This window comes from Spermophilus citellus (assembly GCF_964194105.1).
Source record: "Spermophilus citellus genome assembly, chromosome: 5".
In the NCBI taxonomy this organism is placed as follows: Eukaryota; Metazoa; Chordata; class Mammalia; order Rodentia; family Sciuridae; genus Spermophilus; species Spermophilus citellus.
Genome location: NC_138186.1, coordinates 124,672,528 through 124,687,864, shown reverse-complemented (window position 1 = coordinate 124,687,864; position 15,337 = coordinate 124,672,528). Strand labels below are relative to the sequence as shown.

Sequence of the window (15,337 nt, the reverse complement as noted above, 5' to 3'; positions counted from 1 at the left end):
ATGTTGTCCTGGGTTCAATTCCTGGCATTCAATATCCCCCTCAAAAGAGATAATATATATGAAAATGGTTTGAAATGCATAATTATTTTTTAATATAAGTTTAATTGTTTTCTTTTATAAGTGTCCTTTTAAAAATATAGTAAATTTAGTTATGTGATACTTTTAGCTATTGAATTTAAGTAGAAATTTATCATAATTTGTATAGTTTTATTTCTGTTGTGTTCTATGTAACCTAATCTTGGAATTAGCTGAGATCTCTTAGTTATTTTATAAAGTCCAAATGACAAGAAAAGATTGTACATATTCAAGGTGTATAATGTGATGATTTGATATGTGTCTATGTTGTGTAATGACGATCAGAATCATATTGATCTACACATCCATCACCACCCATGCTGTACATTAAATTTGCAGATGTTTTCAGAAATTAGTTTTTCTTTTTCTTTCTTTGCAATAGAAATTATGCTATTTTTTGAACTTTTCTATACCCCCAAACAAAACAAGACAAAAAAACTAAGAAATAAAAAACCCAGCAACATAAGTATGGGACAATATATTTATTTATTGCCATATACTTAGGTTTAAGCAGCTATTTGAAATTATTGATATCGTGTATCAGGAGTGAAAATAAGACATTCAATAATTTGTCAGTCTCAGAAGTTATTTATTCCCACAGACAACACTATTGAATGTATCCATTTGTTTCCTTTTCTTTAGGTTCGAGTTTTCACATCTAAAGGACCTGGACCATTTTCTGACATAGTAAAGTCTTATACATCAGGTATTTGTTATCTAAATCTGTGTAACAATTTAAAGCACCCTTATCCCATGGATATCTTTATATAGATATGAACAGCAACTCTGAAGTTGAGGTGAAATAAAATAATCAATTTTCTCATCACCAAAATGTCTTTGAAGAATCTAGGGTTAGAAGGCTTAAAATTTTTCATTGAAACTATTAGATGAACCCAAAAGAGGCCAGTGGATTTAAAAACCGCCCGATACTGGCTCAAGAGACTTTGCTGATCTGATTTTCTCATACATGATATCTATTTGTTTTTCATTTTCAGAAATCAACCCATTTCCTTACCTCATAACTCTTCTTGGCAACAAGCTAGTGCTTTTAGATATGGATCAAAATCAAGTTGTGTGGGCATTTTCAGCAGAAGGAAACATCAGTGCTGTAGGCTACACAGCCGATAACGAGATGGGTTATTATGTTCAAGGAGACTCACTCTTCCTCCTGAATTTGCAGAATCATTCCAGCTCTGAAGTACATTGCTCTGTAATTCTTTTGAAATGAAGGAAGTGGACTATCTACATATCATATTACCTTATAATTAAAATAAATGGCCAGTGGTTGAGCTACTAGGATTAGAGTGACTGAAAAGGACAGATACTGTATAATTATTTAGCTACAAAGACTATAGATTTGGGCAAATGTCATTCAGGATTAATTTTTGGTTACTGTGTTTAAGGGGTTATGTTAGAATCTGAGGATAGAGAAGTGTGTTAGCTTTCTGAAACGGGAACAAATACTTGAGATAATCAACTGATAAAGTCAAAAGACCTATTTTGGCTCACGTTTTGGATATTTCAGTCCATGGTCATTTGCCCTCTCCACAACATTCCCCTCCAAACCCCTGCTTTTGGACCTGTGGTGAGGCAGCACATCATGTTGGAGTGTATGTGGTAGATCAAAGTCAGCTCACCTCCTGGCCAAAAGAAATAATGAGGAAGAGACTAGGGTCCCACAATCCCTTTTGAGAGCATGCTCTCCCAGTGACCTAAAGACCTGCTACTAGTCCCCCTTTCTTTCGTAAAGATTCCATTAGTTCCCAATAGCACTGTGAATTGGGACCAAGTCTTTAATGCATGGGTTTTTGGGTGACATTCCAGATCCAAACTATAGGGAGGGATTAAAAAAATCACAGGCTTTGCTCCTAACAAAACTGGGTCTAGTATTAGTCTGACATCAGGAAGCCATTGCTACACAGTAATTAAGAGGGCAAGTTTTGGGATTTGACTAGCCGGCATTTATTTCTGGCTCCATTCTGTGACTAACAACAAGTTATTTAACTTCTGTGATTAAATAGTGCTTCATCATAGGGTTCCCATGAAGATTAAATGAGAGAATCTATTAAAACACAGCACAATGCCTGGAATGTGGTAGGCATTCACTAAATAATTAGCTAATATAGAAATCAGACTAGTGTAACTGGTAGGTTGTGATCAGAATATACAAGAATCACAGAAATGAGTGTCAATCCAGGCTGAGGTGGTTGTGGTGGTGTGGGTAGAATGGAAAAACATGTTGGGCACAAGGAAGATGAGCCAAGGGAAGGGAGAGAAAAGCAGAGAGAGAAGCAAGTGCCAAGGCATTCCAAGGAGCATGCTCAGGAGCTACAAATAGAAGGAACATGCAGGTAGGGGGTGACAGTGGAGGGAAAGTAAACAGGCGGCAAAGCTGGAGAGGTAGGCAGGAGCCCAAGCATTATGAACCTCCTTTACCATGCTAAAGAGTCTGGTATCAAGTTTGGCAGCCAGCAAGAAGCCATCAAAGAAATTTCATGGGTCATAAACTTGGTCAAGTTATATTTTAGAAAGACCTCTTTGTCAGCAGTGTATGTCATGACTTGGAGAGGTAAAACTGAGACAATTAGGAAGGAATCTCAGAAATCCAGGCAGGAAATGTTGGGCTTGAGTTAGCCAGGCAGTGAATTGAGAAAGGTGGAGACACATTGGGAGATATTTAAAGTAAGATTAGTTCACTGTGTATAGATTTGTGAGGGAAAAAAAAGTGAAGGGGAACCACGTTTGTCCTATTTGGTTCCTCGGGTGAATATTGGAAATCCATAAATATATAAAGGGCAAGAGAAAAGGAGATTTTGGGGTATGGCAATAAATTCTGTTTTATGGGGTCATCCATGTAGAGGTGTTCAGTAGGTAGTTTGATATTTGAATTGGTAAAGGATCTTGGCTGAAAATGTGAATTTTTAGCATTGGTCTGTGGATAGTAGTTGAAGTCAAGATAGTTGAAATTACCTAGGAAAAATACACAATATAAGAGGATGGCTCATGTTACAATGCTACACAATCCAGAATTATTGAGGCTTTGGATGACAAAGGAGAAGTTCAGTAAATAAGTGATATAGATAATTACAGAAAAGTCTTCACATTAAAAAAATTAACAATATCTTTTTGGCTGTGTTCTTTACCTAACTTTAAGCTTTTCCGAGATGCACTGTTTTCTGATATCACAGTTATCACAATTGACTGGATTTCAAGACATCTCTACTTTGTGAAAGAATCACAAGATGGAATCCAAATATTTGATGTGGATCTAGAACACAAGGTGAAGTACCCCAGGGAGCTGAAGATTTGCAAAAGGAATTCAACAATAATTTCTTTTTCTGTATCTCCTCTTTTAAGGTATGTTATCCTATCTTTTTCTGTTGTGATGAAACCAATGTCAACATATTTAATGTAATGTTTTTTGGCTTAATTTTTCTAATGAAAACTAGATGTTTAGCATTCTTGGTTCACTATATTAACTTAGAGTCCATAATTTTGCATATGAGCTCATAACCACAAATATGTAATTTTAATCCATACAGAAAATTTGACTAACCTAAAATTAGGCTAATTACCAGGAGGAAACCAATAGTAGAGTTTTGTACTAATGTATCTAATAATATCATAAGTTGGTAAGGACAAAAAGAGGACTGAGACAGTGATAGATGATAAGGAACAGGTGTACAACAGGTGTTGCATAGCAAAAGCTACCCTGGGCTCAGCCATCTTGGCTTAATTAATGTCTTCATCAAATGAATCTTAAGGTCTCTACTCAGCAACTGAATAGCAATTTACCAGGCTGGAAAGACATATTTTTATTTGTTCCCTAATAAGTTTAGGCTATTCTGAAACCAGATTGTTCACCAGGATACTGGTGTTAAGAATAGGAACGAATGAAGAAAATAATGGAGATGGGTATAATGAAAAATTAGAAAATTTACAGCCATTAATGATATGTAAGTCACTTAGACTATAAGTATCTAAGTTAATTATGCACCAAGGCTTTAGTTGTAAATACACTAGTTGAAAAATCATTGGAAAATGGTATGAGTTGGACTTCTTGTGTCTTCCCCAGCTCGAAACATTATTAGACTCTTGGACATGCTCTCTCCTAAGGCTGCATTTGTCCTCCAATTATACAAATGGTTGATCTTCATTAGAATCTACTATTTGAAATGATATACTTTGCTTATTAAGTTGGAGGGACTTTTTTTTCCCCCTCTGTAGTCGCTTGTATTGGACAGAAGTTTCCGATTTGGGCTCTCAGATGTTCTACTACAGTATTATCAATCACACCTTGCATCGCATTCTGCAACCCGCAGCCACAAACAAACAAAATGGAAGAAGTCAATGTTCCTGTAATGTGACTGAATCTGAGTTAAGTGGAGTGATGACTATTGATACCTCTGAACTAGAGAAGCCACGAATATACTTTGCTAAACGGCAAGAGATCTGGGCCATGGATCTGGAAGGATGTCAGTGTTGGAGAATTGTCATGGTGCCTGCCATGCTTGGTAATATGCTTACGGGTGCACATAGATCTTCACCAGTAGCAGCAATTCCTCCTGTCCCATTAAGAAGGGCTTGAATTCCACATATACTTAAAGGAATATGCTTATGGTATTTGCTCTGGATTATGCCAACTGTTGTAGAATTCAAATCAAGTTGTATACAGGCAAATTGTATGTAGGCGTTCACATAATTTTCTAAATCAGTGTTTTAAAAAGATCTGTAATTAACAATAGACCTAAAATTTAACAAACTTAACTATATATTCTAAGCATGCTACTAAATGCATGCCCCATTTAATCTTCTAATTCTTAGGTGAGGTAGGAACTGGTATCTTCATTTTACAGATGAGAAAACTTAGGCTGAGAAAGGAAGTTCCAGGGTCACAGTTAATAGAGAAGTCAAAACAGGGCCAACTACAACAGTGATGGTCTTACCAGCACCCTGCTCTATTTCCTCTTTGATTCCACTTTCAGTATGAGTCGGTCAATATGCGGCATCTATCTGTTGAAATTCAGACTTACAGAGGAAATGTTTGAAAGTCTAAAATGATTTGGGAAGTCTCCTAATTAGGAGTAACTCCATCAGAAAAAAATAGACTCTAGCCCATATGCTGTTAACAGTCTTCTCTTCATTGTCCAATATAGAAATCACAGGTGACATGTGATGATTTAAATTTAAATGAATTAAAATTTAAGAAATTAACTATTTACTCCCTTAGTTCTACTACCCACATTTCAAGTGCTTCAAAAGCCAGAAATGGTTAGTGGCCACTCTACTGGACAATGTGGGCATAAAACCTTTCCATTGTCACCGAAAAGTTCTCTTGGGTAATGCTGGAATATAAAGTAAAGTTTTGACATTAAAAACGTGTGTGTGTGGTGGGGGTTGTTATTGTACATTTGGTTTTATAGACATGTCTCCCGGAGTCTTTTAGAAACAATTCTATATACTCTCGGTAGGATTAAAAGTAGAGATGATGTTTTGAATTTCTCCTCTTGTCTCTGCTTTTTGTGACAGACTCTTTCTTTGATCAAAGGAGTTACACTACTTTGAGCACTTTTTTTCCCACACCTCTACCTTGACCTTACATGTCCGTAGTTTAGCAAGACCACCTTTAGCAAAAATTCTACCAAATTAGTTTAGAGAAAACCCTACTCTTGATATCTGATCAAGTTCTTCATCCCTACTCTTGATATATAGGCCCTGGCTGATCTTTAGCAAGAATCCTGTTAGGCTAGTGTATCAAGAATCTTCTTACCCTTGATGTCTCCTCAGTAATTTTCCACCCACTAACTCCCTCGTTCTAGTTGGCTATAAATCCCTACCTATCTTTGTTGTATTGCAACATCTGTCTTCTCTATTACAATATTGTGCTAGTCTTAAAAATGTGTTTCTTATTTTAATAAGTGTCAGAAAAATCTTTTCTCTAAAATCAGATACACGAGGATTATCCAGTGAGCCCTTATCATATAGATAAAGAACAGTCTTTCATAAATTCACGATTAGAATCCATAATCCTAAAATTAGAAAATTAGATGCCTTTAGAGATTATTTAGCTGTCATGTTGAAAGAAAGCCCCTCCATAAAAAATAACCTTTATTGAACACAGGTTTATAAAAAAATTACTACTTTATAAGAAAATCTATTTTGGAACAATTCTGAAATTAGATTTTTTTCTTGATATTTAGCCAAAATCTTTTCTCCATTTCTTCACTGATTTTAATCTATAAATTTATAAAAAATAAATTAGTCACTTTTTACTTGATTGCCATTTAACTATGTAGAGATGGTGTCATAGTCCATTCTAAACATTTTCTTTAGAAGAAAATGTATGTATCTATAACTACTCTTCAGTGACGTAGCTTCTAGGACTTTATTTGCCTTAGTTATCTTCCTGTTGTTTAACTCCAGTTAATTAAATGTCACCCCCATAATAATATGTTGTCCTTTTAACATGTCCCGATCAGTGCAGGGGGACTCTGACTTCCTAAGTCTTCTTACTGAAGATAAAAGTAGCATCAAATCTTTGAGTTTTCTACTGTTTAAAAAACTGATAGTTTTTTTTTTTCACATAAACTGTTAGTAAACCAGGTCTCTTTTATTTGTTAATTTATAGGGTTTATTTTAAACTTGAATTTAGGATTTTATATTTGTTTCTACTACATTTCAATTAATTTCCTGATGCTGTTGTGATACTTTAGAATTTTAAGGTAGTAACTGAACCTACTGGTGACAGTGATAATTGTGTATTATCTTCAAATATCTTTAATATGTTTATCATGCATTCATTCCAAACTATGGATAAAAACATTGAGTAAAGCACTGAGCCTTGGGCCTATTACTGTTACAGATTGCTATTGTTCGACTTGGAGTAGCATAAATGGTTTTAAATCCTGGCTCTGATCTTAATTAACTATGGCCCTGAGTATATTATTTAAGTCCTACAAATCTCAGTATACATTTTCACAAAATGAAGCTGATAATAATAGCATTTACCTTATTTATTGACTTTATGTGGAGCTAAAATGAGAGAATACATCATTTAGCCAAGTAGTATAAAAGTATTTTTTTTAATATTGAGAAATAGAAAGACTCAAAACTTAGCACTTAACAGGAAAAGTTTAGAGTAGAAAACTAAAGATGTATGATTTGTTCTTTATGTTTTTATTCAGCAGAAAAGACACTGGCTAGCCTAACTGTGGGTGGGGAATTTATATATTGGATCATCACAACAAAAGAAAACACCCAGATTTATCAAGCAAAGAAAAGAACTGGGGTCATCCTCTCCCAGGTGGAGGCCGGAAGGAGTAAATGTATCTTGGTTTACAGTTCAGTTATGCAGCCTTTTCCAGGTAAGAAAGTCACAATCAGCTTGTCTCCTCCTCTAGGCTGTCCTTCTAGTCACTTTGTTATGCTGTCAACTGTGTTTAGGTTTGCCCTGGTCACAAATTACCTCTGTGTGTTTGCACAGCTTGGGTTGCAGAGTCAACTTTAGATGTGGGAAACCTCTGACTTGAATTGTCTCTGTTTTTTTCTCTTTTCAGTCACAAAATTTCTCTTATTTCTGTCTTTTTTCCACTTTACTGATATTTTCAGCTTCCCAGTGGTGTGTAAAAGCATTTCATAAAGTCCCAGTTATTTTTCAAGGTAAAGTGCTATATTTGTTGTAGTATGATGTAGTATGCATTATATATTGAAGTGTTATGTGCTAATATGTTGGGGTAATATATAGTGCCATTTAATATGTGTAAATTGGTGTTGCCATTTTTACTTAAGTTCCTCTCTCTCTCTCTCTCTCTCTCTCTCTCTTTTTCTCTCTTTATCCTCCCTTTTTTCTTTCTCTCCTTTTCTGTTCTGCTAGGAATTAAATCCAGGGCCTCATGCATGCTAGGCAAGTGCTCTACCATTGAGCTATAACCCCAACTTTTTATCTTTTTTTTAAGTTGTCACTGATGAAATTTTTAGTGTGTTCCTCTAGTCCTACTTTTCCCATGACCTCTTTGAATTTATGGAATTATTTATAGGAATGTATGTATCATATTAAAGCAGAACTAAATATTTTCTACTGGGAGTAAAAGTAAACTTTAAAAAAGCTGAAAACCAACAAACAGAAGCAAAAACTGCATTGCATTATCTCTGGTGACATTCAAATCTCAAGCAATTTGAGATTTTTTTTTTTTATCAAATTCTCCTCGCCATTAAGGTTCAGGTGTCTTTCTCAGTTAAGCATTAATATCTCTTAGAGAGTAACAAAAATGAATGAAATAACTTCCTGTGCTTAAATATATTGTTTTAAAATATGTAAGTTGAAAAAATGTAAGAATTAATAAATAGGCTTACTTCATATTTTGGTGAAATAATTCACTTTTTACTATAAGAATACTAAGAGATTTAAAATGTTTATGGGACTTATGGTTTCTGACCCAGCATTTTAGAAGCTTGAAAGGTACCATTCTTCCCTAATAGTGAGTAAAAAGACTCCCACCTTAGAAGTCCATTGATCTGGTCTGTCTGAATAAAACTCCAGTCAATAGTACTTCCTATTCCATTCTACCTTATACTGGTGAAAAGGGAAGCTGAAAGCCATTTCAACCAGTTTCAGTAAGTAAAAAGCAAATGGAAGACTCAACTCTTTTTAGATCTATAAAAAAAATGAGGTCTCAGCCCCTCAAACTAGAAAGAAAGATGGTAAAAGTAGAGAATTGCAATTTACTGGAGGAAGAAATCCAAAAGCAAAAAACCTTGTGGGAACTAGTGCCAAGGGTAAGGAATTCTGAACTAGAACTGATGAATTGCTAGATACTTCATGGATTACTCTGAGAGTTAAAAACTCCAGGGGCATTTAGTTGGGGGAGCTCCCACACTTATTCTGAGTTATCTCTCTAGGAACTTGACCTGGTTCTCACAGTGAAGATCTTAGCACATCTCCTTGTGTTGCCAGCAGGAGGAAGGGAAAAGGAATTGTTTCAAAATACACTAGAGCATTCTATTCTTCTTAACAAGCTTGGCTCTTAAGAGAAACTATTTAGCCACAGTCTAACATTCTGGGTTTTTATCAGAATATAATTTACCTTGGAAAATGGAAGTACTCAATTCAGCCCACTGTAGCCATGCAATTTCATTTAAGAGTACGGACTAAGAAGAACTCGTAAAGCCCACAGTCCAGAGGCACCAAATCAAAGTCTGAAACCTAATCTAGGACATTGAAAAGCCTTCTCTACTCCCTCAAAATCACATTACTAAAAGACTACTTATAGCAATTTATTTTACACAGTACATCAAGTCTTACTATCAAGAAAAAAAAATTAAAAGGCATAAAATACAGATTGAAGATACAGTGAGAGTCAGAATGAAACTCAGATGGCAGGGATGTTGGAATTATCAGACTGTGAATTTAAAAAGCTATAATTAAAATGCTAACAGTTTTAATGAACAAAATAGTCAGTTACAAGAGCAGATGGTCATTGTAAACAAAAAGATGGAAATTCTAAGAAAAAAAAAAGAAATGCCAGAGATAAAAATAAAAATACTGTAACAGAAGTGAAGAATGTCTTTGAAGGGCTTATTAATTGACTGGACAGGGTGCTGAGGAAAGAAACTCTGAGCTTGAAGAGCTCTCAATAGAAACCCTCAAAACAGAGCCGTTCAAGAGGGCAGATTAGAGGAAGACTGCATTTCCAGTTGCTCTGTGGTTTGGAATTCAAGCAGTGGGGATATTGTTTCTCATCAAGGTGGGTGAAAGAGGGAATTCACTGAAATTCAATATCAGAGATTTAGACTCACAAATTCAGATGCATTACATGAAGAACAATAAAGCCTACATCAGAGACAAACCAATTGAGACAGCAGAGGCAATGCTGGTTCACCACAGAGGGGAGGAGCAATATAAACAGAGAAACACAATAGACAAACCTAGTTCAGAAAAACATGTAGATCAGAAAATCAGCCTGCACTTAGCTGATCCAGAGGCCGCATGGTTAAGTGTTTGTGAAGTTCTCTGTGTTTCTTAACTGGAAAGTGGAGAGCTGAGGCAGGAGCATCTTGAGGAGGCCACACTGCAGCTTGCTGCTGCAGAAACCTGGGAGATCCTAGCAAATATACTGTCCTGAGAAGCTCCTGTGATGGGGCCTAGGGTCTGCCTAGCAGAACATGATTAAAACAGGGACAGAGATTATACTCGGGGTGGGGATGGGAATTCAAGGCAGAAAAATAGAGGGGAGTACAACCTGCTTTTCCTCGAGTCTGGTGGCTGTTATGACCAGCTGAAGAGGATCTAGAAACGGAACAAGCCAGTGTGAATACACTCCTGGTGTAAGCCTGAGAAAGTTGTATTCTTGGGCAGCAGGGTGTGTAAGACCTGTGGCGAGTTGTCTCCCCTGCCCTGTGAGTAGAATTCTTGGAGGTTCCTGAGATCCAGACTCTGAGCAGAGATCTTCATCTCCTTTTCCTTAGGGGTGTGTTGATCTAATCTCTCCAGAACAGCTATCACTCAATAAAGTCCCTATAGCCTGAGTTGAGGTAAGCCTCAGCTACCAGAATTCCCATCTTAGAACTCCCGTCTTAGAACTCCCCAGCAATCCCACCCGGGGAGTCCATTGATCTGGTCTGTCTTGACAAGACTCCAAGCAATAGTACTTCCCATTCCATTCTTACCCTGGTGAGAAGGGGAAGCTGAAAGCTATTTCAACCAATTTCAGTTTTTAGGCTCCAACACAAAGAGAGGAAGAAATCAACATTCTCTAGCCCTTGTGCTTCCCCTTCCTTAGTGCATAACCCAAGAAGAAATGGAAAGAAGGACAATTGGGTACAAGCAGTGACCATCCATCCTTGTTAACACCTCAGTGATGACATTTCTTTCATTTTTCTTTAAGAATATTTTTCTTTTCTTTTTCCTACTGTTGCTCGTGTGTGTGTGTGTGTGTGTGTGTGTGTGTGTGTGTGTGTTGCTGTGCTACTTGGTTTGTAGATATATATATACCTATATGTATTTTTAAATTTTTTCCTCATTTTTAGCATTTTTTAAATGTTATTTTTCCTTGTCTTTTGAGGATTATGGCTTTTTGTTTTCTTATTTTTGTTTTGCTTTGTTTTTGTCTCTCTTTCTCTCTGTTCTTCTCTTGCTGACAGTAAAATTCTCTTATTTTTGCTTCCTCTTTCTTTTTACTTTGTTCTAGTTTTCCTCTTCCTTCTAATTTATGTCCACCACTTGCTACATCTCTTCTGTATTCTCTCAGTTTACATTTGAACATTCTAAACTTTCTTTTACCTTCCCATAACATTTTCTTTTCTTTTAATGAACAGTATTTTTAACTTTTAGAATTATTTGATTTATATAACTCCTGCCTCCACCATTCATGTGGATGCATTTATTAGTACTATGCATCACATAGTTGACACTTGTTGTTTACTTTAAGGCCAGATTATTTCATAGCTATTTATTATTTTTGCTATTGGCAATTGCTGACCTTACCATTTCTGTTTTTGTGGTAATTAATGTTATAGATGTAGGCATGGGACATTTTTACTTGTTTGCTTTGGTTGTTGCTATTGTTTGTTTTCCCCTGTATCTTGAAGTTCTGGGAATCTACAGAGACACTACAAGTTCACAGAGTAGAGACTCTACTGCTGAAATAAACTCAGTCAAGTGACAATGCACCTTACCCCACACACAAATTAACCACACTCAGACTTCACTGATAGTTTAATACAAAGAATAAACAAGACAAAAAACCCAGACTAACAATCAGGCCCCAAGTAGGTTCTACTTGTGGCCATTCAATTCTATAGCAAAAACAGAATTAACAAAAAGATCTGGATGACACATGCATGAGGGGTTTTAATCTAGATCATTTTAGAATACTTTTGCAAAAGAAGATTATGTCCTAAAAAAGCATACACACAAGAGTGAAAGAGAACGCCATCTCAACAGATACCTAAAACCCAATAAAGGAATACAAGAAAGATGAAAAAACAAGATAGCATGACACCTCCCAAAAGTTCATAATTCACCAACAATTGACTCCAAAGATATTGAAGTGGATAAAATGTCAGATAATTAATTCAGATGAATTATTATAAAAATGATCAGTGATGTCCAAGAGCACACAGAGAACAACTGAATGAATTAAGGAGTCAGTTCAGGATTTAAAAGATAAATTCAATAAGGAGATATAGATATTTAAAAAGAACCAAACAGAGACTTTGGAGATGAAAGGCATAATAAATCAAATTAAGTGTTCAGTTGAAAGTCTCTCTAGTAGACTAGACCATGCTGAAGACACAAGTTCTTGGAGCAGGTCTTGAACATTCAGGCAGTACTAAAGAAAAGAAAATAATTGAAAAGTGTTGTGAGATGCAGGCTAAGGCAGAGATAATCTCTTCAGGGAAATAATAAAATTTCTAAACCTTGGTAATGAAGTGGACATATAGATACAGATGCATTTAGAACTCCAAATAGGCAAAATAAAATTTAAAAACACTCCACAACACATTATAACTAAAATGCCTCACAAACAGACAAAGATAGAATTTTTAAAAGCCTCAAGAGAAAAATGTCAGTTCACTTTTAGAAACAAGACAATCAAAATCACTTTTGATTTCTCAGCACAAACTCTAAAATCTAGTAGGATAGGAATAATGTGTTCCAAGCCCCCAAAGAACTCAACATTGTTATAACCATCAAAGCTATCCTTCAAAATCAAAGATGGAATAAAAATCTTCCAAGATAAACAGAAACTAAAAGAATGCATGACTCCTAACCAGCACTACAGAAAATAACATAAATACTTCGCACAGAAGGAAAAAACAACAAACAACCAAACCCAGAACTCACAAATCAACATATCTCATTTGAAGAGTAACTAGGAAAATGAGAAACAGGACCAATTTAAACATTAGAAATAAATAAAAATTGCAGAAATTAATACATATTTCTCTATAAAAACCTTGAATGTAAATGCTTTTACCTCTCTAATTAAAAGACAGGATGGCAGATGGATTTTAAAAAAGAAGATCTTACCATATGTTGTTTGCAACACTAAGAGAGCCACAGGCTGAAAATGAAAAGATGGAAATTAACATATCATGTGAATAGAGTCCCAAAACAAGCAGGAACAGTTACTCACATATCTAGCAACACATACTTCAAGCCAAAATTAATTAAAAGAGAAAAAAAGAAGGTCACTTTATACTGGTAGAGAGAACAATCTAGTAAAAAGATATAAAGATAGTAAATATTTATGCCCCACACTTTGGTACGCCTGATTATACAAAACACACACTATTTTTATTAAAGACTCAAATAGACCCCGGTAAAATAGTACGGGTAATGTTAGCACACTTCTCTCATGAATAGATAGGTCTTTCAGACATAAACTCAGTAAAGACTCTTCAGGTCTAAATATATATATATATATATATATATATATATATATATATATATATATATATATATATATAAATATAAAATAAATCAATTTGGCTTAATAGACATTTATAGAACATTTCATCCCCAAACAGCCAAATACACATTCTTTTCAGCTACTCGTGGAACCTTCTCCAAAACAGACCATATTTTAGGCCACAAAGCAACTCTTAACAAATAAAAAAGTTGATATCATACCCTGTGTCTTATCTGATCATAATGGAATAAAAATAGAAATCAACACACACACAGACACACACACACACACACACACACACACACACAAAGTACAGAAACTGTATAAACACATGGATATTTACCAATGCATTTTTGAATAATGAATGATGAATAGGTCAGTTTCCTAAGAAAACATAACAATCCTTAATGTATATATGTCAAAAATCCATGTGACAAAAACTGATAGAATCACAAAGGAAGATAGATAACCTAATATTAAAGTTGCAGACATCAATCTTCATCTATTAGAAATGAATGGATCCAGGAAGAAAATCAGCAAGTATAGATTTAAATATAGCAACACCATCAATTAATTGGATATAATGGACATTTATTGACTACATTCAACAGCAGCAGAATATACATTCTTCTCAAACTCACATTCAATATTCATCAAGATCAAACACACTCTCGGGTATAAAACATACTTTTGACAAATTTAAAAGAACAGAAATCACACAATATCTATTCTCACACTATAAGGGAATTAAGCTAGAAATCAATAACAGAGTGATGGTTGGAGATTAAAAAATGCATTTCTAAATAATGTACAAGCCAAAGAAGAAATCTCAAGGGAAATGCTGAAATGTTTTCAACTAAATGAAAATAAAAACACAACCTACACAAAATTTGTGAGAATCAGGAAAAAGCTGTGCTTAGTGGAAAATTTATAGGATCAAATGTTTATTTTAGAGAAGAAAAGAGATTTGGAAAAACAATAGCTTTCCAACTTAAGAAACTAGGAAGAGAAAATTTAATCCAAAATAAGTAGGAGAAACAAAATAAAAAGAATTAGAGCAGAAAACAAGAAATAAATACAAGAAATCCATTAAATCAAAAGTCAATTTTTCAGGAAAATAAAATGATTGATAAACCTCTAACCAGGCTAAGAAAAAGAGAGGACCCAAATTACTAATATCAGAAATAAATGAGGGAGGGAACATTATTATAGATCCTTTTAATGCTAAAAGGATAACTAAGGAATAGTATGCAGAACTATGCCCACAAGTTTAATAACCTAGATGAAATGGACCAATTCCTTTAAAGACACAATCTGCCAAAACACACAGGAAGAAACAGACAATTTGAATAGGATTTTATCTCTTAAAGAGGCTGAATCAATAATAACTGAAAACAGAAGCACCAGACCCAGTTAGTTTCAATAGTGAATTCTACCAAACATTTAAGAAAGAAGTTAAAAAATAAAATAAAATACAAAAATAAAAGAAAAAGAAGTTATACCATTCCCTACTATTTATTTCAAAAGATAGAAATGGGGAATTCTTTCATGTATATTATAGAATGAGTTTATTATATGAAGTCAGCATTATCCTCACACTAAAACCAGACAAAAGAAAACTTCAGATAAATCTCCCTCTTGAATATTAATGGAAAATCCTCAACAAAGTGTTAGAAAATTAACTCTAATGATATATAAAACAATCATATGACACAAATAGGATTTATCCCATTTATTCAAATCTGATATTTGAAAATCATTTAATGCAATCTACCACATCAACAGGCTTAAGAAGAAAAATCACACAATCATATTAATAATTGCAGAAAAAGCCTTTTGTAAAAATCCAA

The 15,337-nt window shown here is 34.7% G+C and overlaps 1 protein-coding gene across 1 annotated transcript in view; it reads left to right on the top strand.

Annotated features, from left to right (window-relative positions):
- Positions 1-15,337, top strand: part of ROS1 (ROS proto-oncogene 1, receptor tyrosine kinase) — a 107,207-nt gene that overhangs the window by 44,697 nt on the left and 47,173 nt on the right. Inside the window, exons 17-22 of the mRNA XM_081296146.1 lie at positions 718-781; positions 1,071-1,273; positions 3,230-3,432; positions 4,303-4,589; positions 7,260-7,439; positions 7,684-7,734. Of these exons, the coding sequence (XP_081152272.1) occupies positions 718-781; positions 1,071-1,273; positions 3,230-3,432; positions 4,303-4,589; positions 7,260-7,439; positions 7,684-7,734 (988 nt within the window). The remainder of the gene's footprint in view (positions 1-717; positions 782-1,070; positions 1,274-3,229; positions 3,433-4,302; positions 4,590-7,259; positions 7,440-7,683; positions 7,735-15,337) is intronic.